This window comes from Dermochelys coriacea, chromosome 1, assembly GCF_009764565.3.
Source record: "Dermochelys coriacea isolate rDerCor1 chromosome 1, rDerCor1.pri.v4, whole genome shotgun sequence".
NCBI classification, from domain to species: Eukaryota; Metazoa; Chordata; order Testudines; family Dermochelyidae; genus Dermochelys; species Dermochelys coriacea.
This window is the reverse complement of record NC_050068.2, coordinates 135,913,203-135,935,690: the sequence shown is the minus strand read 5'-3', so window position 1 is coordinate 135,935,690 and position 22,488 is coordinate 135,913,203. Positions and strand designations below refer to the sequence as shown.

Genomic DNA, 22,488 nt, shown 5'->3' with positions numbered 1-22,488 from the left:
TACAGAAACCTTGATAAGGCAACTCCATTGGGGCCCAACCTGCCAAAAAGTGGGGCCAAATATACTGCAGAGGTACACAGCCTGTATATGGATGATCCTGGTCTTATGTGCAGTAGGGGCAATGCCATCATGGAAATCCAGGAGAGATCGCTGTAGATTTTCCTTAGGAAAAAGGGAAATCAGGCCCTATGCTGGCCTTATCTAGGTGTCTCCAAAAAGTTAAAAAGAACTGCAAAGCAGAGCACCTACTTCAACTAGTTTTGCTATTTTGAGTGTGGTTTCCAGGAATGCACATTATGTTTGCCATATAAAGCAATTAATTTTACCTTGTAACGAGAACCTGACAAGTCTCTTGTTATTGTCAGTGCAGTGTATGTCAGTTCTGTGAATGGTCACACCTGGGGCAAAAGCACTCTGTTCACATGGCAATGCCACTATTCAATCTTCTGAGTTGCATATGGAATCCAGCCTGGCTAATGGCTCCACCAGACAACAATGAGGTTATTGAATGATACAGGAAAGATAGCAGAAAGGGCTCACACCAGGAGCTGTGTGGGTCTGCTCTGATCATGAAAGCTGATGCTTCTTTTATAACAGCAAAATCTCCTGAAATCACTTTTTTACTGACCTTGGTCAGAGTCAGAGGCATAAAACAATAGCCAGTTGTAGAGCAGAGATGAGCTGTGTTTTTGTTTTGGGAAACCAACAACTCCAGGGAGGTTTAGTTTCTGGTTCCATTTAATCTGCACCACCAGAGTTTTATAGGTCAGCCACCAGCACTGTATAATGAGCAATATCCCTAAAAGTATTTCTCCCTCCAGTGCTGAATTTATTATTCCCACCTCCACTTCTCACCCATAATCTAGGTCTATCAGCTGCCAGTACATTATTGCAAAACTGCTAAAACAACATCTCTCTGGGTGGTGTATACTCAAAATATAAAAGGTTTCAGACCAACTGCTCCTCACAAAAGAATAACAGTTAAAAAAATCAGTAAACTGGTTTCTTTTTAATTCATGGTGTTCACAACCCAATAAACAAGAGTCAGAGCATGCCGAGAAGGAACACTGTAGGGTTTCAGGTTTAGGAATGAATGTCATGTCAATCAAAGTGCATTTCACTACACGAACCTAGTTTGGTTGGAATACATTCATTTGAAAGATAAGATAAAAGAGACTTTTTCCATCTCCAGGCACTGTCTACTCTCCTGTCTCTACTCACTATACAGTAAGTACATTTACAGGGGAAGCAGGCTACACAATGGAAATGCACTTTTCCTGAGAAAATTGGGGATGACAGTACCATGCATGTATTGATGGGGTGGGGTGGGGAGATAAAGATTGAACACAAGAGGTCGAAATGTATAGCATGAAACAGCTTTTCATGCTGGGGATAGTACTGTATATTTCGCTGTGGCATTTAGTAAAGAGAACACAAGAGATTACATGTGATGCCATGAAAACAGGCTGTGCTGCAGATTTATGACACTGTTTTCATACCAAGTGTCTCTCTTGGTCTCTCTTTCTCTCTATGGTTTTACCCTTGAGTATGAATTGTAAATCTGATTCACTTTCCTATATGTTGACAACTCTTTGCTTCGCAAGCCATTCATGTGCCGCACCACCTGGACGTTTTCATTCCCAGCAGTCACAGTCGGTGCCTGTCCCCAGATTGTCAGAACAGAGCGCAGCAGTGAGAATGGAAATAGCACAATAGTGAAAGAAAGAAAGAAAGAAAGAAAGAAAGAAAGAAAGAAAGAAAGAAAGAAAGAAAGAAAGAAAGAAAGAAAGGCACAGTGAGAGAAGACCATCGTGCAAAACCACATGGATCAGTTCCAAAGGAAATAAATTGTGAAAGTCAAACAAACAAATAACAGTGGAAATAATAAAATAAAAAGGAAGTCTTAAAAACTTTATTCCTTGTTTTGAAACACTAGCATCAGAGTTCCTAGGAAGTCAAGCAAAACCAACCCAAATGGATAGCTGCTCTTGTCTCATTTGACATTCTTTTATTACAACAAAATACTTTCACATTTGATTTATTTACAAGAATCAAATGAGCAAAGCGTAAAGACAGGTCATCACAGCAAGTGATCCTAGACCATAAGACTGGCCATACTGGGTCAGACCAAAGGTCCATCTAGCCCAGTATCTTGTCTTCCGACAGTGGCCAATGCCAAGTGCCCCAGAGGGAATGAACAGAACAGGTAATTATCAAGTGATCCATCCCCAGTCACCCATTCCCAGCTTCTGGCAAACAGAGGCTAGGGACACCATTCCTGTCCACCCTGGATAATAGCCATTGATGAACCTATCCTCCATGAACATATCTAGTTCTTTTTTAAAACTTGTTATAGTCTTGGCCCTCACAACATCCCTTGGCAAAGAGTTCCACAGGTTGACCGTGCGTTGTGTGAAGAAAGAAGAGGAGCACAACTACTGTATAAACTACTGCTATTGTTGATCAATACACACATTTTAGGGCTGTGTAGTTATAGTATTGTCACTTGCTAATATTAGCCTGTTAACAACTCATTCCCCTCCAGAGAAGTCAGTATTTCTCAAACTGGAATTACAGTACAAATAAAACAGCTTCTGCTGCCACCACATTACTCTTGGAAATAAAGGCCTCCAGTGGCAGCAATTCTGGCACACATGCCTGCAGATTTGGAATTGTATCTGCAGCCTAATATGTCTGGTATTTAACACACAAAGTTACAATTGCCTCAGGAAGTCTGGTTGGAGAATGAAACACACAGGATCAATGATCAATCCACTGACACCTATTTATAAGGGTAATGAACTACAGCTGGAACCTGTTGCAAGTTTTCAACTCCTTTTATCTAGGAGTAATCGGTCACTGGAAAGGAAGCTTTAGAATGTGAGTCTAAAGTAGCTGTACCTTGTTTTGTCTCTTTTGTCTTCTTCTAAGCCTCAGAAACTCCTTGTGCTGCCTTGAAACAAAGTTGACTGCTGCATATTCCAGTAATGCAGCAAACACAAAGAGAAGGCACACAGCCATCCAGATGTCGATAGCTTTTACATAGGAGACCTAAAAGAGAACAGAAACAGAATGCCTGATATGTCATATATGAAATCACAGTCCTTCTTAAATAGGAGATTATTATTACAGAAAACATCTACAACTACAAACACAAACAGACTTCAACATAGCATAAGTTCCAGCTTTGTCTCCACGCTATGTCTAGAACATTATAAAGCACACTGACACATCTAGTGGCTGAACAATATACTGCAAAGTAAACATCTGCACTCAATAAGTACTCATAGTTGTCTGAATGACAGAACAGGTAAGGACACATCATATCTGTCTAACTCTTCAATACTTTTAGTAGACACATTGGCCAATTCTCTACAGTGGGTCCCTTTGCACATATTATCAAAGCTACTTTGTTTCTTTGCTGTTTGTCACCTTTTCACACTTCTAACAGGGCATGCCCATTTCATTTGTTTTTGCATATGAACAGCTTCAGCCTTATGGGTCTGACTGAAAACCTATAGTGGTCTATGGGAGCATTTCCATTAATATCAGTGTGCTAAAGATGGCCCTATGCACAGAGGGCTTAGAAGGCCATATGTGCAAAGGAATTAAATATTTTAAGAATTGTAGAAAGGATACAGGGCTTTGTCCTGCATGACACTGGGCAGCACGCAGAGAATTTCAGAGATTCTGAGCACTGCTACTTAGCATTCCCTGGAAGCTCACCTGCTGCCCAGAGCATACGAGTCTAGTCATGCCCGCCCCTGCAGTGTAGAGTGGCCAAACTGGATATGTCAGTAGGGTGAGATGTGGTGGGGCTAGTAGCCTGGTATTAAGTTAGGAAACCAGGCGTTTAAATTAGATGCAAAGCAGGTATATTTGAAGTTGCAGGCCACACCCTTGTAGGAATGTTCAGCAGCAGTATTTAGGCACTCTGAAAAACACAGTGCAAACCTCTCCACGTTCCAGGCAATCTGGAAAGCATGGGCCACAGGCTGAGATATATTAATAATCAAGCCACTATAATTTCTTCAAAAACGTAGCTGTAATTGGCATTGTGATTGTTTGTTAGCATCTTTAAAGGTGCAGCTTGTTTTCATGTAGAAATACCTTAGTAATCACATTAGGAAGGCATAAACACCTGGAATGTGCTGCCAGAGGCATTCCATTGTGGGACATGAAGCCCCAAGGATCAGCATTTCTGATTGAGCAATTCCTGTGCTCATGTGCATAAGGCACCGAGGACAACATAATAAAGGAACTCCTGAGTTAGCCTGTCTGCCACTTATGTAGTGCTACTGTAATTCAGCTAGCTGAATTATTTTAACACCATCTTGCTCAGCTGGAATCACGTGAATAGCAACAGCAGCATACTTGATAGCTGTCCAACATCTGGCTGGGATGATTTAGTTGGGGTCAGCCCTGCTTTGAGCAGGGGGTTGAACTAGATGACCCCCTGCTGACTATTCCAACCCTAATCTTCTATGATTCCCTTGCCTCTGCATGACACAGTGCTCAATGAGAACAAGAAAGCAATCACAATGTAATGCTACATTAAAAAAAGGCAAAAGTCTTATAATAGGATAGCATCAGTCCCTTAATTTCCAAAGCACTATGCATCATTCTACCTATGCAATCCTAGTAAGTGACTGATGTAGCTAAAAACCCATGTAATGCTTTGAAATCAACCTTTGTACCTTTTTCCAAGGTCCCCAATATATGGAACAATCTCTAAGTCAGGCCCTTTTCCTCTGCTGGTTCAAATCCTTCTAAAGGATTCACTTCTTCTCTAGGCCCATACAAACTAACTCACGGCAGTCACTTTTTGTTGTTGTTGTTGTTTTTTGGCACCACAATGTAACGTAAGAGATCCCATTGGCTTCCTCCACTACAAGTCTATTTTCTCTTCCTTCAATTCTGCCCTATTCCTCACCAAACAGCACTATTTCTCCAGCCTCCTTGACTTCCATACCCACAATCCCAGCTGTTTCTTTGTCACAGCCAGCATATGAGGTGGGATGGTTCCCTACTTGTGCCATTATCCATCTACAGTGAGCTAATGTCCCAAGGTAATTCCTGGATACAAAAACCACAGTGGTTACCATTGAAAACTTTCCACTTTTGCCCTTGATATCTAGTTAAATTTACCTCAGCATTTTTAGCATTTCCTGTAATTCCTTATATAGGATATACTGCAAATTCTGAGGAAATATTTTCTCTCTTTCTAGTGTAATTGAAAAGATTTGGATTTTTTGAAGCGTGACCTCCAGAAAACCTTTAAAAAGTCCGAGCACATTGACTCACCCTACTCTATAGAGTATTTTAAGAATTTGATGTTTGGAACCATTGCCTTGTTCAGTTTTATCACATTCAGGAAGTCCATTAATCATTTCTTGTATTTTTCTTTCTTTAACTCACTCAATTGCCATGTACCTTATGTTGCAGAGCTTCCCCTCTAGTGACTTTTTTAGAGAGTTAATGGCTCCCTACCAATCACACAATAAATGATAATAAATTATTCAGATGCTCTGTAAATGTAGGATGTGTTAATGAGGAAAGTTTTTCAGAATGAGGTCTGTCCACACCAAGAACCAGGCATGATAAGGCTGAGCATAACAAATGTGACAGAAGAATTCCTCTTCCTTTTTAGCATTTACACCTTTCTTATCTTCACTTAATTGATATTTGGCCAAAATGTACTGTACATATGAAGGACTAATTTCTGCTCTGACATATTTCTGCAAAACCCAAACTCCATTCATTGGAGTTCCCTAAGTTGTAAGTCAGCACAGAATTTGGCCCTTTAAAAATGTTTCTTCAAATTAATCCCTCCAACCTCTTAATCATTTAAATTTTAATTCACTGAATTTCCTCCATCTTATATCTTGCTAAATGTATCGAAGTGCCATAAACGGAATGCAGCATTCTTGTTGGTTGAATGTGGGAGAAAGACTGGTCTTGGATCTTGTGGTTAAGGCATTGCTCTATCATTCACTGATTTGTCATTCATGGATCAATCCGGATGAGAGTTCAATTTCTTGCTCAGGACAGATCTCCTGTGTGACTTTGGGCAAATCATTTAGTCTCCCTGACTCAGTTCAGTAGACGGTAAACTGGGGATTAAAGATATTTCCTTTTCTCCCAGGTGAGATGTGAGAGTAACTGCATTAATGATAGTAAGTGCTTAGATGCTGTAGTGATGAGAACCATATAAATACCTGCATTATTAGATAGAATCGCATCAAACACATACTCTCGGATTTGTGATATGAAGTATAAAATCATGTTAGGTCTTGTTTTTGCAGCATCTCACACTGAATGCCGAGATTTTTAGAAAACTAAATTTTCATCCAGTGGGAAATTTTGACATTTTGAAATTAGTTTCTGGTCCACACTGGAAAATGTCACAGAATGAAAAATTCTAAAAAGTTTCAAATTGGAAAGGTGGCACTTTTGATCAAAACTAAACAAAAATAATTAAGTCAATTAACATTTCAGTACAAAATGTAACATTTTAAGTCATTTCTTTTTAGGTTTTAAAAACCTAAATGACATTTTGTGTGACAACAAAACAAAAATTGTTTTGTTTCAAAACATCAATTTGCAATGAAAATTTACATTTCCACATTTCTTTCCACAAAAAATCAACAATTTCCACTGGAACTGACAATTTGCTTAATTCTTTGGTTTTAATGAAACCATTATTTTCCTCACAGAAAAACTTTCTGAATGAAAAATTTCAGATCAGCTGTGTTTGCAAGCTGTCATAGGGTGACTGCACCATTTAAAAGGAAGCAGGGTTCAGTTTACCTGTGATTAATAAACTGCCTCCCAGTTGGGGTTAAAAGAACGCAACAGGACCTTATAAAGGGAGAGCAAGGAGATGGACAAGAGAGTTACCTCACAATAGACTGAGTGAGATAGACAGAGAAGGGCAGGTGAGAGCTGCCTGAGGAGGAAAGGAGAGACCCAAGGCAGAAACAGGAGCAGAGAGGAGAGCTGGTATGAGCTGTTAGGAAGAACAAAAGGTTGATTTGGAGGAATGGTCAGGCTGGGGAAAACCCCACTGAGTTACAGGAGAGCTTGTGAAGAGACCCTGAGAAACAAGGGAAAGAACCAGCTTGGTTAGGAGAAGCTGAGCCCAACTCAGGAGGGTTGATGCGGGAGGGGTAGGACTCACAGGCAGGAAGCAGGCCTGAGTGGAGGGCAGCACAAAACTGAGCCCAGATCAAGGATATTCCCTGAGCATGGGCAGGATTCGCAGGTAGGGATGTCTGGCTGAGTGGATGTCTCAGTCATGGGATACCTGACTTGGGGCTACCTACCAGCCAAGAGTTGCAGGAAAGAAGTAAATCTGGGAGCTCTTAGGTGGATGGCCTGGAGAGTGGAGCCCTGGAACAAGGGCAAAAAGAGTCTGGGAACAGACTGAAGATGGACTCATGGAAGGGTGACCTGGAAGAGGACATGGAAAATGGCTGTGATTGTATCAGTTGTAGGTTGGGGGTTTGGAAGACTGGTTATATCATGAGGGTTTTGTGGATGATTGTATATGCACAGGAATAAACTATACCTAGAAGCAGGTTTTTAAATTGGACACAGAGAGATTATATTTCTTTTAAGGCTGAACTATGGGGACACAGAGATGGGTACACCTGTCGCAATAACTATACTCCTCCATAGTAACTGTACTTATTTTGGGCCTAATGTATTAACTTGCATTTTCCCAATCTGAATCTTATTTTGTTAATACAAGTCCATGTTCCTAACCTCCCTGATATTTTGTGCTAGTCTCTGTCTTTGCAATACTTTCCAGGTTATCGTCATTTGTATCTTCTAATTTCAAAAGCCAGATTCTCTGGGTGATAGCCAGCATAAAATGAAGCATAACTGAAGACAAATACGGCTGTCCCTGCTTATGCCAGTACTGAAATTTGACATCAAGTATGTACTGGATTTGCCTTAGTAAATGCATTAACCTAGACCATCCCTTCCAATATTAAAACTCATGGGATGGAACTCTGTGAGAAAATCTCCACGAAGATCACTTGCAGAGTTCTGTTCCACTGGGCGTGCTGGGACCTACCCCCAAACCTGGCTGATCCTGCAGGCTGAAGGAAGGACAGGACCATCCATGGTGTAGATCCTGTACCGCAACACCAACCCTAGCCCTCAGAAGCCCCTTCTCTCTCCAGCAGTGCAGCTTCACTGCAGCTGTGCTATCAAGAGTCCTCCAGGGCACGCTACTCCTGGAGCATGATAATTGCAATTTTTAACTTTAAAATTCTTGTAAGTCAGTGTAGTATGCATTTCAGAGATAGCGACAGCAGTCAAGAACTGCCTAAACTTGAGAACTTAAACTGATTTTCAGAAGTGCCAAATAACCTCACTCTCAATAAAGTCAACACTTAGGTACTCACATATGAAAACATGGGCCCTACATTTTAAGATCCTAGGTAGATATGGACACAGATGAAAACAACTGTGAAAGATGAAATAGAAGATACAACACCATAGTCTGCTTCAGGAAACAAAGACTGCTAATAGGATTTTGAAACAAAAACACCATTGTTAAAAATCATACACATAGCAACATGCTGACACTAACATCCACTGCAAAAATGTATTAACTTGAGAGGTACAATTTGACCAAGATCAAGGCAAGTATTTATCTTGAGAGATAATATACTTAAACATTTTTAAGATTCACTGAAACAAGAAATCTGTACATGCATTGTTATATACATTCTGAATGGCTGCATCAGAAACATCAGTAAATCTCTTTGCTGTGGTCACTAATTTCTGAAATTTAATTTTTTCAAAATGGACATTAACTGAAGTCCAGAAAATACTTTATTTTCCTCTGAAGAACCAAGCAGAATATGTGCATTTATTTATTCTATCTGATTGGGTCATCTGAGGTGAATAATAATCTGCATTCAACTTAGCAGCTGCCAGCTAGGGTGCTGTCAGTACATTTACTACCTGGTTGGGCAGAATTGCTCCAGATCTCAGGATTCTTTGACCTTTGAATAGAATGACCTCGTGCATGGCTCTTTTTAAATTATGAGAATTTAGAATAAATGAACCCCGTTCTTCCATGTAAGCCAAATAATAACCACAAAATTGAAAACTGATAATGTAGTTGTCGTGACTGATACCAGGTGTGTGTATGTATACGTGTATTTATTGTTTTTTCTACTTGATAGCACAAAAATAGTGCTGTTGTTCAGGTAACTACAGTACATTCTAACACACATTTACCATACTGTAGTTTCTATGGTAGTCACAACTAAGCAAACCATTAAAAGTGATCCAGTTCACTGAACCAAACAAGAAGAACCTAAATTTAGAAAAAGTATGCCATGGGCAATACCCTTTTAAACTCTTGATCTCTTGTTTGCGTCTAGACAAAAGACTCATGTATTTCTTCCCCCTCATTCTGCTCCTCCTCTTCCGTAAATTGTAGACTTCCTCCAAGGCATAATTTGGAGATAAAAGGCATTTGCTTATTTTTGTGACTGTCAGTCTCTCTGTATTAGTAATAGATAAATTAAACAAGTCCTTTGGTTAGTGACAATTGCCCTACCAACATTAACATCATCAGATTAAACAATTGAGCATGGGGAAATCAGATGCCCCATTACATTATGCTCACTCTTGACCACACATACTGTCTTCCTAATCTGATACTTGAGCACACGCTTATGGTTTTGGAGGGGTTAAGCATCATCATTCTTAGATGTAAGCCTGTCTGATTCTTTTGGCATTATATTCAGTATTGCTACCTCCATCAGATCAAAACATATAAGCCAGGCAAGTTTGTTCTTTGTGGGTAGTTTAAGAATTTTTAGATAAAGATCATGTGACAAAAAGTATCTGAATGTGCATCCTATCAAATTATCATCTTCCTATATTTGGAAAAAAAAGACAGGCAAAAAGGATATTATGAGTGGCTTGCATTACCACGCAGTTGAACTAACTGGCCAAGGGTCTGCAACCTGGGTTGTTTGCCTCTGAGATCAAACCAGGCCCAAACAACCCAAAGCAGATTTGAGATCATGAACAACCAACCCACACGATATTTTTCCTGTTTACATTATGCTGGATTGAATGACTCAGTCAATTCATTTTTTAATTTCAGAGCAGTATTTGTAATCAAGATCTAATTGTCCTGGATGGTCTGAGATGTCTGATTTAGAAACTTGTTTCTTTTCTGTTTTTTAATTGAAGTTAATTATGATCCAGCTGTATTTACAAATCTAGAGAGAATAAGTTCAGCCTTTGGAATGAAGAAACAGAAAACCAGTTGACTGGGAGTATATTCTCACCTCAGTGCACATGCATAACTCCCAAAAGTGCTCATGAGCACTATGCACTTGCATCCAGGGTAGAACAGAATAGATAGTACCACATTTTATATTCGTTTTCTCTAATGATGCTGATTGACCAGAATTACTTTCTGAAACACTGATGCTAACACAGCAGATCAAAATGCAGTGGTCTCCTATGCTGTTAGGGATATAAAGTAGCCTATTGACTTCCAGTTCAAATTTGCAGGGATTTGGATCTTTGGAAGCAGAGCCAAGTGATAGGGCTTCGTCCGCAAGTGGTGAACTTTGGGTAAAACTCCATTCTCACCTCTACTTTCTGATCTGTACTATAATATTTTCATCCGACCGCTACGTTCTCATTTGTACTCTATTGCCAAGGGCTTTGTCTGCTTGAAACTGTACTACCACAAAGCAAGGCTCAGGGAAGGAATCCTCAGCTGCAACCTACATTGCAGGGCCAGGTATTTAGCATAGGTGGCCTGACCATGACAATTGCTGAGGTTGATGAGAGGGGAATAGCAAAGAGGCATGCGCATGTGTAAGCGGGGGAACAGTCCCGCTACTGTGGGGAACTTTCCTGGCTTCTGCACTACCCCGGCAAAGTGGGCTAGCGAAAGAATCTGAGTCCTCGCTCCCACTTCCTTTATCCAGAGGGCTCCCTGCCCTTGAGGACTCACCTTCCACTCTCCTGTCTGGAAAAGTCCTCGTAACCCCAACAAGGGTGGGCCCAGGATTCCTGGGGGGCTCAACCCCTAACCCTGCTGTGGTCACTTAGGACAGGGCTAGGGTGTCCCCACTCCAAGATACTCTCTCTGCACTTGGCACTTCTCTGACCCACTGATCATTACATACAATTTAAAGCAAATGCAAGTTATTTAAATCAACAATTAATTTAAAAACAAGTATGGAAAAATGGGAACGGTTAAAGGAAACACATCAACCCGCTCTGTGGCAGGGAACATCACAAACAGTGTCTCTGGAATGTCCGGGCAGTTCACAGTCTGTTCCTTGTAAGCCCCAGGCCTTCTTCTCAGGCCCTGGCTGTGCTGCAGGGATGCTGTGGCTTGGACACTCGCTCTGGTGGTGGCCACACGCTCTCAGGCTTTAGGTGGTTAGGACCCTTCTTCCCAGCATTGCCCCCGCCCTGTCGGGGTTACCAATCCCCCTCTGAGTCTGGCCTGCAGAGCCTCCTGGCTGAAGCGTCTCCCTGTGCTGGGCTCACTGCCCAGGGTCCCCCCTCGCTCTCCCCAGCTGCTCACCGCACCCAGATCTGGACTGTTCCAGCCCCAGCTCCACCACTCTGTGTCCGCACTGCTGCTGCTGCTGCTGGTTCATAGAAACAAGTTCATAGAATATCAGGGTTGGAAGGGACCTCAGGAGGTCATCTAGTCCAACCCCCTGCTCAAAGCAGGACCAATCCCCAATTTTTGGCCTGGATCCCTAAATGGCACCCTCAAGGATTGAACTCACAACCCTGGGTTTAGCAAGCTAATGCTCAAGCCACTGAGCTATCCCTTCTTGCAGCTCCCTGGGCTGCTTCTCTGGCCCCTCTGCTTCTGGTTGCTGCAGCTCTGCTCCCAGGACAGGGTCTGCTCTCTCTGGGCTGTGCCTCTGGATCTGGCACAGCTCTGCTCCCCAGCTCAGCTTGGGCCCCTGCTTTCTCCTTAGCTCAGCCCCGCTCTGTCTGACCCAGGCAATTCCAGCTCACACGGAGGACAGGACCTCCCTGGCCTCCTGACTCCCTGATTAGCCTGCCCACCCTGTCATTCAGACTGACCTGGAGCATTGGCCTCTCCCCATTGCTCCTAGGGACTGTCAGTCTCAGGGTCCTGATTCCCCATCAACCCTTCCCCCTTTTAGTACTGGGAGCTAGCAATTAAAACATCCCCACTGAATATTAGTAAGGGGGCAACAGTCCCCTTACATATGCTCCTCCTCCATGAAGGATGTTTGGTGTCTGTTGTACAGAGGCCCATTAACATGCATTCATTTGTAGGGCTCACATCTATTTTCTCCCTTCCACATTCCAGAGTAATAAATAAGTCACTTTTTGTGGCATAAGGATTGCTTGGCTGGGTTCTTGGTAGCTCCCCCCGCATGACAGAAATGCATGATTAAACAGAGAGGCCAGTACTTCAAGTACAGTACTTCAGTACAGCGGGGGGGGGAAGGAGGAAAACCTTTCATGGTGACAAGCAGGTAGGCTAATTCCAGCAGTTAACAAGAATATCAGAGGAACAGTGGGGGGTGGGGTGGGAGGGAGAAATACCATGGGGAAATAGTTTTACTTTGTGTAATGACTCATCCATTCCCAGTCTCTATTCAAGCCTAAGTTAATTGTATCCAGTTTGCAAATTAATTCCAATTCAGCAGTCTCTCGTTGGAGTCTGTTTTGAAGCTTTTTTGTTGAAGTATAGCCACTCTTAGGTCTGTGATCGAGTGACCAGAGAGATTGAAGTGTTCTCCAACTGGTTTTTGAATGTTATAATTCTTGACGTCTGATTTGTGTCCATTCATTCTTTTACGTAGAGACTGTCCAGTTTGGCCAATGTACATGGCCGAGGGGCATTGCTGGCACATGATGGCATATATCACATTGGTAGATGCGTAGGTGAACGAGCCTCTGATAGTGTGGCTGATGTGATTAGGCCCTATGATGGTATCCCCTGAATAGATATGTGGACAGAGTTGGCAACGGGCTTTGTTGCAAGGATAGGTTCCTGGGTTAGTGGTTCTGTTGTGTGGTGTGTGGTTGCTGGTGAGTATTTGCTTCAGATTGGGGGGCTGTCTGTAAGCAAGGACTGGTCTGTCTCCCAAGATCTGAGAGAGCGATGGCTCGTCCTTCAGGATAGGTTGTAGATCCTTGATGATGCGTTGGAGGGGTTTTAGTTGGGGGCTGAAGGTGATGGCTAGTGGCGTTCTGTTGTTTTCTTTGTTGGGCCTGTCCTGTAGTAGGTGACTTCTGGGTACTCTTCTGGCTCTGTCAATCTGTTTCTTCACTTCAGCAGGTGGGTACTGTAGTTGTAGGAATGCATGATAGAGATCTTGTAGGTGTTTGTCTCTGTCTGAGGGGTTGGAGCAAATGCGGTTATATCGTAGCGCTTGGCTGTAGACAATGGATCGAGTGGTATGATCTGGATGAAAGCTAGAGGCATGTAGGTAGGAATAGCGGTCAGTAGGTTTCCGATATAGGGTGGTGTTTATGTGACCATCGCTTATTAGCACCGTAGTGTCCAGGAAGTGGATCTCTTGTGTGGACTGGTCCAGGCTGAGGTTGATGGTGGGATGGAAATTGTTGAAATCATGGTGGAATTCCTCAAGAGCTTCTTTTCCATGGGTCCAGATGATGAAGATGTCATCAATGTAGCGCAAGTAGAGTAGGGGCATTAGGGAACGAGAGCTGAGGAAGCGTTGTTCTAAGTCAGCCATAAAAATGTTGGCATACTGTAGGGCCATGCGGGTACCCATCGCAGTGCCGCTGATTTGAAGGTATACATTGTCCCCAAATGTGAAATAGTTATGGGTGAGGACAAAGTCACAAAGTTCAGCCACCAGGTTAGCCGTGACATTATCGGGGATACTGTTCCTGATGGCTTGTAGTCCATCTTTGTGTGGAATGTTGGTGTAGAGGGCTTCTACATCCATAGTGGCTAGGATGGTGTTTTTAGGAAGATCACCAATGGACTACAAGCCGTCAGGAACAGTATCCCCGATACCTTAAATCAAATTCTAATATATTTCTGAAGCAGCATTTTTCTTACTTTGCCTATCAGTAGATTTTGATTATTATTGGTGGAAATAATTTTTTTTGTCAGTGAAATTGATGTTTACCAACATTTCCCAATACAAATCGAATCCTTCCAAGACTACTAATAGTGCAGTTATGACCAAAGAAGAATTACCTGTAATAGATGTTCAGATAAATATAAAATGAAGATTACTGACATAGCCGTTGACATGATGTGCTTTTCTCCTGGTATTTGCAGCTCACTTTTCTAGTTTGAAAAATAATCATTGCTTTTGTTTTTGTTTCTTTTGTAACATTTTGTAATAACTGTTTTGTTTTGTTTTAGATTTTTTTAAAATCACAAGATTCATGCTTAAAAGTCTTCTTGTAAACAGCCAGATTCCTTCCACATATATTAATGAGTCCTCCTCAGAGACATTAGGCTGACAAGGATTGACCTGCTCTTTGAATAGCTCTGTTACTTTACATTGATCACTGCAGAGTTTAAAGCTTATCTCGGCTTCATTAAACAGTGAGGACTAGCAGATGAGTCCAGGTTGACATGGTTTCATGAGCTGTAATATACCTTCAACACCACCAAATTGCTGCTGATGTAAAAAGAGTAAATAAATGTCTGTCTGTTATCATTTATGATTTACATCATTATATGTGGGTATATCCACTGATGTCCACCTATCAATATCCCTATGTATTTTTCACAAAGAATTTCTGGCATGTGCAAACTGGAGTACAAATCTGTATATAATCTATTATACAATGCTACGTATACCAACTGTCTCTTTTTGGAGTCTGGACAATTGTGTAAATCAGTATTAAGAATGAAAAGTGAAATAACTACTATCATTTATTGTTTAATTACTGCTTTTATTCATACAAATCCCACCCAAGACCAATATTTCATGGGGGAGGGGTATTTTGCTAACAGCAGTAGCAGTGGTATGAACACATCCATGAAGTTACAGTGTTTTCAACTAGTGAGCCTGGAGAGGGAATTGGGATATGCTTTTGGACTTCAATTTGTACTTAGTTTCAATTTCATTTCTAAAATAATTTTGATAAAATATTGAGGAAAAAAGAAGAACTAGTAATAACTTCATAGTAACACAAGGCCCTTCCTGGTAACAAATAGATAGCAACATAAGAACCCCTTCAACAGCACAAACAGCAACTATTAATATACAGAATTTATGGCAGGATATTCATGAGCACTGCATCAGCAGGGCTAAGTCACCGTTTTCACTATGGGTCAACAATATCACTAGAGCTATAAGACTTTGCAAGACAGAAAATACTGTATAAAGAAACTGCCAGAGCTCTTAAAAGTTTTCTGCCACCTACACAGACTTTCGTGCTGCTAGACATCCTATTTAGGCTAATATTAACCCTCGGGCAGTGGATCAACTTCTTTTCAGGTTCCTTTCTTCTCCTCAGAAGAAGAAATGATGATGGAAGGAGAGGGTCTTTGGGGAACTTTCTGATTTTTTTTCAGGCTTTGCCCTTATTGTCTCTGCTCCCAAATAATGCCATAATTGAATGAATATTTCCTTGTTTAATTGAACAACAGTTCTCTCCCACTCTACCCAAATATTACCTTCTAACCTCCTTTTATAATTAGAGAACTAGTTTCCTTTCTGATAAATAATTCAGGACCAATGCTTGGAAAATATACTTTCATCTGAAATTCAGCTATATAGTTCTCTGAACTTTAAAATAGACTTTCTCTTACAGTTTTAGCAACAGATGTCTTGCAAATCTTGAAACTGCTGGCGATCAATGCATTACAACATTTGAGAGCTAGATTTCCAAGTATTCAAGAGGTATAAATAACTGGTTTCTGTCTCTAATGAGTCTTGAGATAATGACTGTTGGAATTATGTTAGAATTCAAGTAGAAAAGCTGGTAATCAGAGTGACATGATTTTAACGTCTCATAATTTGCAACGTGCCAGTAGTAATAATGAATGCTTATACTATATGAAATCTGTGTTTTCAAGAAGCACAAAGCATTACATTCCAGCTCTGGGTACAATCCATATGGGTGTGCAGTAAAATAGACTGCAAAACTATGGCATGGGCATATTTATTACTCACTCTAAAGGTACTTTTCTGGCACTGGTCCAGGACTGAATCTAATAAATCCCAAACCAGTGTTATTTTCAACCTTTACTTCTATTCTCTAGTGACCTATGTCTGAGGCTCCCAGAAAACTCTGCCTCCAGCTAAACACTTTCTTTTTTTTTAAAACTTCTTTAGTGAGTCCCTGCATAGCACACAACCTCAGATGGAATTTCCCTTCCCCCTCCCCCATCCACTGTGAGCCTGACCCAAAATATACATGTGAAAAGATGTCATAATTTCAATTTTTAAGAGAGTCTATTGGGCATCTTTACCTGACCTTAAATTTTCTGGTGAACAGCTCATTGTAGTTCACTTCTCATCAACATCACTGTCATTAATGGGCTCATCTTCATTCATGTGTAATAGTGAAATCTCCTGTCTCCATTTGTACCCTTAAGTAATGGTACAATACCCATCATTTGTGGGTAGTGATTGTTTCTTTCAATACCACATTTGTCTTCATTGAGAAATGTAACATATTATCTACATCGCTTTTTTAGTTGTGTCAAGACAGGTGAAGTAAAATGAGGATGCCTTAGCATCTGAGAAAATCTGATGTCACGGCAACATGTCATATTATGCAGCCCTATTAAGGTTCTTTTCCTTTAGCAGTTGGCAACCAAATAAAAACATGCACTCACCGCTCCATAAAAATACCTTTAGTCAACAAGTTCCTGGCCACACTACAAGACTCTAGTTGTATCACTCACAAAGTTTATGGGCTTTGCTGGAACAGGGCCAGAGTGCTCATCACAAGATTGAGCCCCAACAGAGTCATGCCAACAAGGTGACCTTTGACAAATGGAAGTCATTGCAATATTTCCAGGTGCTATTACTTTATTTGTTTTGAACAACACCAAGCAGAAGCCTCATTTGAGTAGATCTAAATGAACAGTAACCTCTGATACCATTTCAAATGATTATTATTTTCCTTTGTCAAAGTGTTAGTTCCTTGCCTAAAGCAGATAGGAGAAACTCAGATCCCACTTTGCCTATATGTATATTTTTGTCTATGGTAGTGCATGCCAGAATAATGACCCAGATCCTGAGTTGCATCAAGAGGGAAAGTGCAAAGGTGTCACTTACAGTCGGTGATTCTCAGATGGCCCAGTCCTGAGCCAGGACCCTACCAGATTGCGGCTCTGTAAACTGCACTCATAAGGACACTCTGACCCCCTTTTCCATGATTATGCTCCATTCACTGTGATTAGGGTGTAAGTATGGGGGGGGGCATAGGATGGCTCTGTGTCACCCAAGGATGGCTCTATGTCACCCAATGGCTCTATGTCACCCAAGGATCTTGCACTGGTGACTCCTCAAGTAGACAGGTAAACTGTCTTTAGGGCTGTTTTGTGGTGCTGGAATGGTGCAAAGCTGCCTTATGGCTGAGGATGCATCCCAAAGTCTTTGGTTACTTTTGCTCCCATTTACCAATGTTTGAAAAATGACATCCATGACCCTTGGGTGAATAACAATGGCACATTTACAAATGGAGACTTCTTCTCTTTTATTCTTTTACTGAGAAGGGCAAATGTGAATCTTATCTATATCAGTCAACTTGTCTTCCCAAGTAAAATGTAACAGACAGTTTGCACTAATGCTAAAGTATTTTTTTTATGGAGAATAGGCACATTTCTTTCCTTTTATAGCTCCCGATCTCATTCTGAAAAACAATTTTACAAGAAGAAACTCTTAGGTTGTATGAAGTCAGTAAAAAAAGGGAGTGAAAGATGCCCGTACAACAGTGATTCAAAATAAAGTCTTAAAAATAATGTCCACATTAAAATATGTTTGAAATGCCAATATCTATGTGCAAAAATAAAGACACTTAATTCAGCACCTTTAACAAAGCAGCATGGTATTAACATTCACAGCTGGCATTTTGTTCCTTCAAGTAAGTTATCTGAAACCACTCTGGTGAAATAATGACAATGGTATCATCATTTGCACTCATTTTGCAAGAGGCTTTGTTAAATGACTATTGTATCTGACATAATGACATTTCTGAATTACCTATGTATAAAGTGTGGGTAGGTGGTGGGAAGGGAATGAATGAGTGTGCCTCTCAGCACATACTGATTCACTGCTCTTTTTGTTGTTCTCTAAAAACAATGTTTAGTTTAAACCTTTGCTTAAATTACTACAATTCCAGTTCAAGTTTTAATTTGGAAAAATAATCTGTATTCAGGGGACTGATTATTCTGCCAGTTTTAAGCAGATGGCTCCCAAAAGGAAACATGTGCAACTGATGGGATAATCTAGCCCCCTTAGTGAAAAACTGGCCACATGGCAACCTGTAATATGTTCTGTACACTTACTCCAGAAACTATTGAGCAAGTTTTTATAAATCAAACACTACATTGATTCTGTGGGCTGGCCTACATTACAAAATGCACAAACCTTATCATGAACAGCCAAGGTAGCTGACATGATGCTAATCATAACACACTGGCCAGTGTAGAGAAGAGCAGATCTCATTCAGAATCAACTAACAAGATATCTCTGATTATCAGCTAACTGTTTAATGACACAATATGCTGATGCAATGCTGAACACAATTTCCCTGATTTACACTCTTTGGTCACTCGTGCTCACCATTGTCTCAGCTAACGTAACTTTTCAGAATTTTCACATGCAAAAAATTGTCTAGTAAAGACCCCAAAAGACTTTTTCTCAGCTCTCCAGAGAACATTTTACCCTTTCAGCCTGTTTAAAACATTTCATTGTAGCAACTGGCCTATTCTGCACACTCTCGATCACACCAGGGATGTCTACACCAGGTCTGAGGCTTGGTCTACACTAGAAACTTGTCAATATAACTATGTCACTCAGTGGTGTGGAAAATCCACACCTCTGAGCAACACAATTATACCAACCTAACTTCTGGTGTAGACAGTCCTATGTCAACAGGAGGACTTTTCCTGTTGATATAGCTACCACCTCTCGGGGAGGTGGAGTACCTACACCAATGGGAGAAGATCTCCTGTCATCATAGATAAGATCTTCACTGAAGCGCTACTGATGCAGCTGTGCCACTGAAGCATTTTAAGTGTAGCCAAGCCCTGAACTGCAATGAAGGAAGAGAGAAACACAGTCACTGTATTTACATATACTGTGTGATTGAGAAACCCCAAATGCTAGCGAAAGAACATTAGAAATAAGCTATTCAGCATTTTGCTTTTCTGCTTTTTTAATATGAGTTTGTTACGCTAAATCTTTTACAGCTAATAAAAACTCATGGAAATTGACTGGTTTAGAAGCCTGAAGCTAGTGGACCAAATTTTGATATAAAATACACCCTTCAAAATGTGTATAGATCTTTGAAGTCCTACTTTATGTAAACAAGACAGTATTTAAACAAAAAAACTGATAAGTAGGCACAGTTTGAATGTGCAAATGTCTCTGTGGGGTACAAAAGTGGGGTTTTGTACGTGATGGATGAATAGAAAATATTTGCACATGAAATTCAGGCAGCTAGTTTTGAAAGTTTGGATAGTCAACAGGTTCTAGACCCAGCTGTTCTTGCACTTATGCAAATGTTTGTAAGCTTTTCGCCCCCTTTTATCTGATTTGGCTACTCTCTTCATGTCTGGCCACTTTGGAGACAGTTTCTTTTCCAAAATTGGAACAGTAGTTCTGAATGGTCTTCCCATCAGGAGCTCTGCTAGACTATATCCAGTAGCTGTTGTTGGCGTTGTCTGTAACTCAGAGGAGCAAGAAATGGATCTTCCTGCTGAAGGATTTTCTTGGCTGGCTGTATAGCTCTCTCAGCCTCTCCATTCTCTTGTCAGTAACGTGGGCTACTAATAATATGATACAAATCATATCTCACTTGGACTGACAAATTCCACTGCAGTGAATTGTGGGTCCATCACTAGTTGTTCAGGAATACTAAAATGAGCAAAAGTGCACTTCAGTTTCTCAATAACACTGCAACATGTTATATCTTTCAAGTGCATTATTCTGGAAAAATAGTCCACTAGGACCAAGTAATAATGTCCTCTGAATTTGCATAAATTTGTAAAAAGAAAAGGAGTACTTGTGGCACCTTAGAGACTAACAAATTTATTAGAGCATAAGCTTTCGTGAGCTACAGCTCACTTCATCGGATGCATTTGGTGGAAAAAACAGAGGAGAGATTTATATACACACACACAGAGAACATGAAACAATGGGTTTATCATACACACTGTAAGGAGAGTGATCACTTAAGATAAGCCATCACCAACAGCAGGGGGGGGAAGGAGGAAAACCTTTCATGGTGACAAGCAGGTAGGCTAATTCCAGCAGTTAACAAGAATACCAGAGGAACAGTGGGGGGTGGGGTGGGGGGGAGAAATACCATGGGGAAATAGTTTTACTTTGTGTAATGACTCATCCATTCCCAGTCTCTATTCAAGCCTAAGTTAATTGTATCCAGTTTGCAAATTAATTCCAATTCAGCAGTCTCTCGTTGGAGTCTGTTTTTGAAGCTTTTTTGTTGAAGTATAGCCACTCTTAGGTCTGTGATCGAGTGACCAGAGAGATTGAAGTGTTCTCCAACTGGTTTTTGAATGTTATAATTCTTGACGTCTGATTTGTGTCCATTCATTCTTTTACGTAGAGACTGTCCAGTTTGGCCAATGTACATGGCCGAGGGGCATTGCTGGCACATGATGGCATATATCACATTGGTAGATGCGCAGGTGAACGAGCCTCTGATAGTGTGGCTGATGTGATTAGGCCCTATGATGGTATCCCCTGAATAGATATGTGGACAGAGTTGGCAACGGGCTTTGTTGCAAGGATAGGTTCCTGGGTTAGTGGTTCTGTTGTGTAGTGTGTGGTTGCTGGTGAGTATTTGCTTCAGATTGGGGGGCTGTCTGTAAGCAAGGACTGGTCTATCTCCCAAGATCTGAGAGAGCGATGGCTCGTCCTTCAGGATAGGTTGTAGATCCTTGATGATGCGTTGGAGAGGTTTTAGTTGGGGGCTGAAGGTGATGGCTAGTGGCGTTCTGTTGTTTTCTTTGTTGGGCCTGTCCTGTAGTAGGTGACTTCTGGGTACTCTTCTGGCTCTGTCAATCTGTTTCTTCACTTCAGCAGGTGGGTATTGTAGTTGTAGGAATGCATGATAGAGATCTTGTAGGTGTTTGTCTCTGTCTGAGGGGTTGGAGCAAATGCGGTTATATCGTAGCGCTTGGCTGTAGACAATGGATCGAGTGGTATGATCTGGATGAAAGCTAGAGGCATGTAGGTAGGAATAGCGGTCAGTAGGTTTCCGATATAGGGTGGTGTTTATGTGACCATTGCTTATTAGCACCGTAGTGTCCAGGAAGTGGATCTCTTGTGTGTCAGCCTGGACCAGTCCACACAAGAGATCCACTTCCTGGACACTACGGTGCTAATAAGCGATGGTCACATAAACACCACCCTATATCGGAAACCTACTGACCGCTATTCCTACCTACATGCCTCTAGCTTTCATCCAGATCATACCACTCGATCCATTGTCTACAGCCAAGCGCTACGATATAACCGCATTTGCTCCAACCCCTCAGACAGAGACAAACACCTACAAGATCTCTATCATGCATTCCTACAACTACAATACCCACCTGCTGAAGTGAAGAAACAGATTGACAGAGCCAGAAGAGTACCCAGAAGTCACCTACTACAGGACAGGCCCAACAAAGAAAACAACAGAACGCCACTAGCCATCACCTTCAGCCCCCAACTAAAACCTCTCCAACGCATCATCAAGGATCTACAACCTATCCTGAAGGACGAGCCATCGCTCTCTCAGATCTTGGGAGATAGACCAGTCCTTGCTTACAGACAGCCCCCCAATCTGAAGCAAATACTCACCAGCAACCACACACCACACAACAGAACCACTAACCCAGGAACCTATCCTTGCAACAAAGCCCGTTGCCAACTCTGTCCACATATCTATTCAGGGGATACCATCATAGGGCCTAATCACATCAGCCACACTATCAGAGGCTCGTTCACCTGCGCATCTACCAATGTGATATATGCCATCATGTGCCAGCAATGCCCCTCTGCCATGTACATTGGCCAAACTGGACAGTCTCTACGTAAAAGAATGAATGGACACAAATCAGACGTCAAGAATTATAACATTCAAAAACCAGTTGGAGAACACTTCAATCTCTCTGGTCACTCGATCACAGACCTAAGAGTGGCTATACTTCAACAAAAAAGCTTCAAAAACAGACTCCAACGAGAGACTGCTGAATTGGAATTAATTTGCAAACTGGATACAATTAACTTAGGCTTGAATAGAGACTGG

At 41.4% G+C, this 22,488-nt stretch overlaps 1 protein-coding gene across 4 annotated transcripts in view; it reads right to left on the bottom strand.

Annotated features, from left to right (window-relative positions):
• GLRA2 (glycine receptor alpha 2) overlaps positions 1-22,488 on the bottom strand; it is a 169,865-nt gene that overhangs the window by 37,767 nt on the left and 109,610 nt on the right. For all 4 annotated transcript variants that reach the window (XM_038413744.2, XM_038413753.2, XM_038413788.2 and 1 more), the window contains one exon: positions 2,902-3,051. In XM_038413744.2, the coding sequence (XP_038269672.1) occupies positions 2,902-3,051 (150 nt within the window). The remainder of the gene's footprint in view (positions 1-2,901; positions 3,052-22,488) is intronic.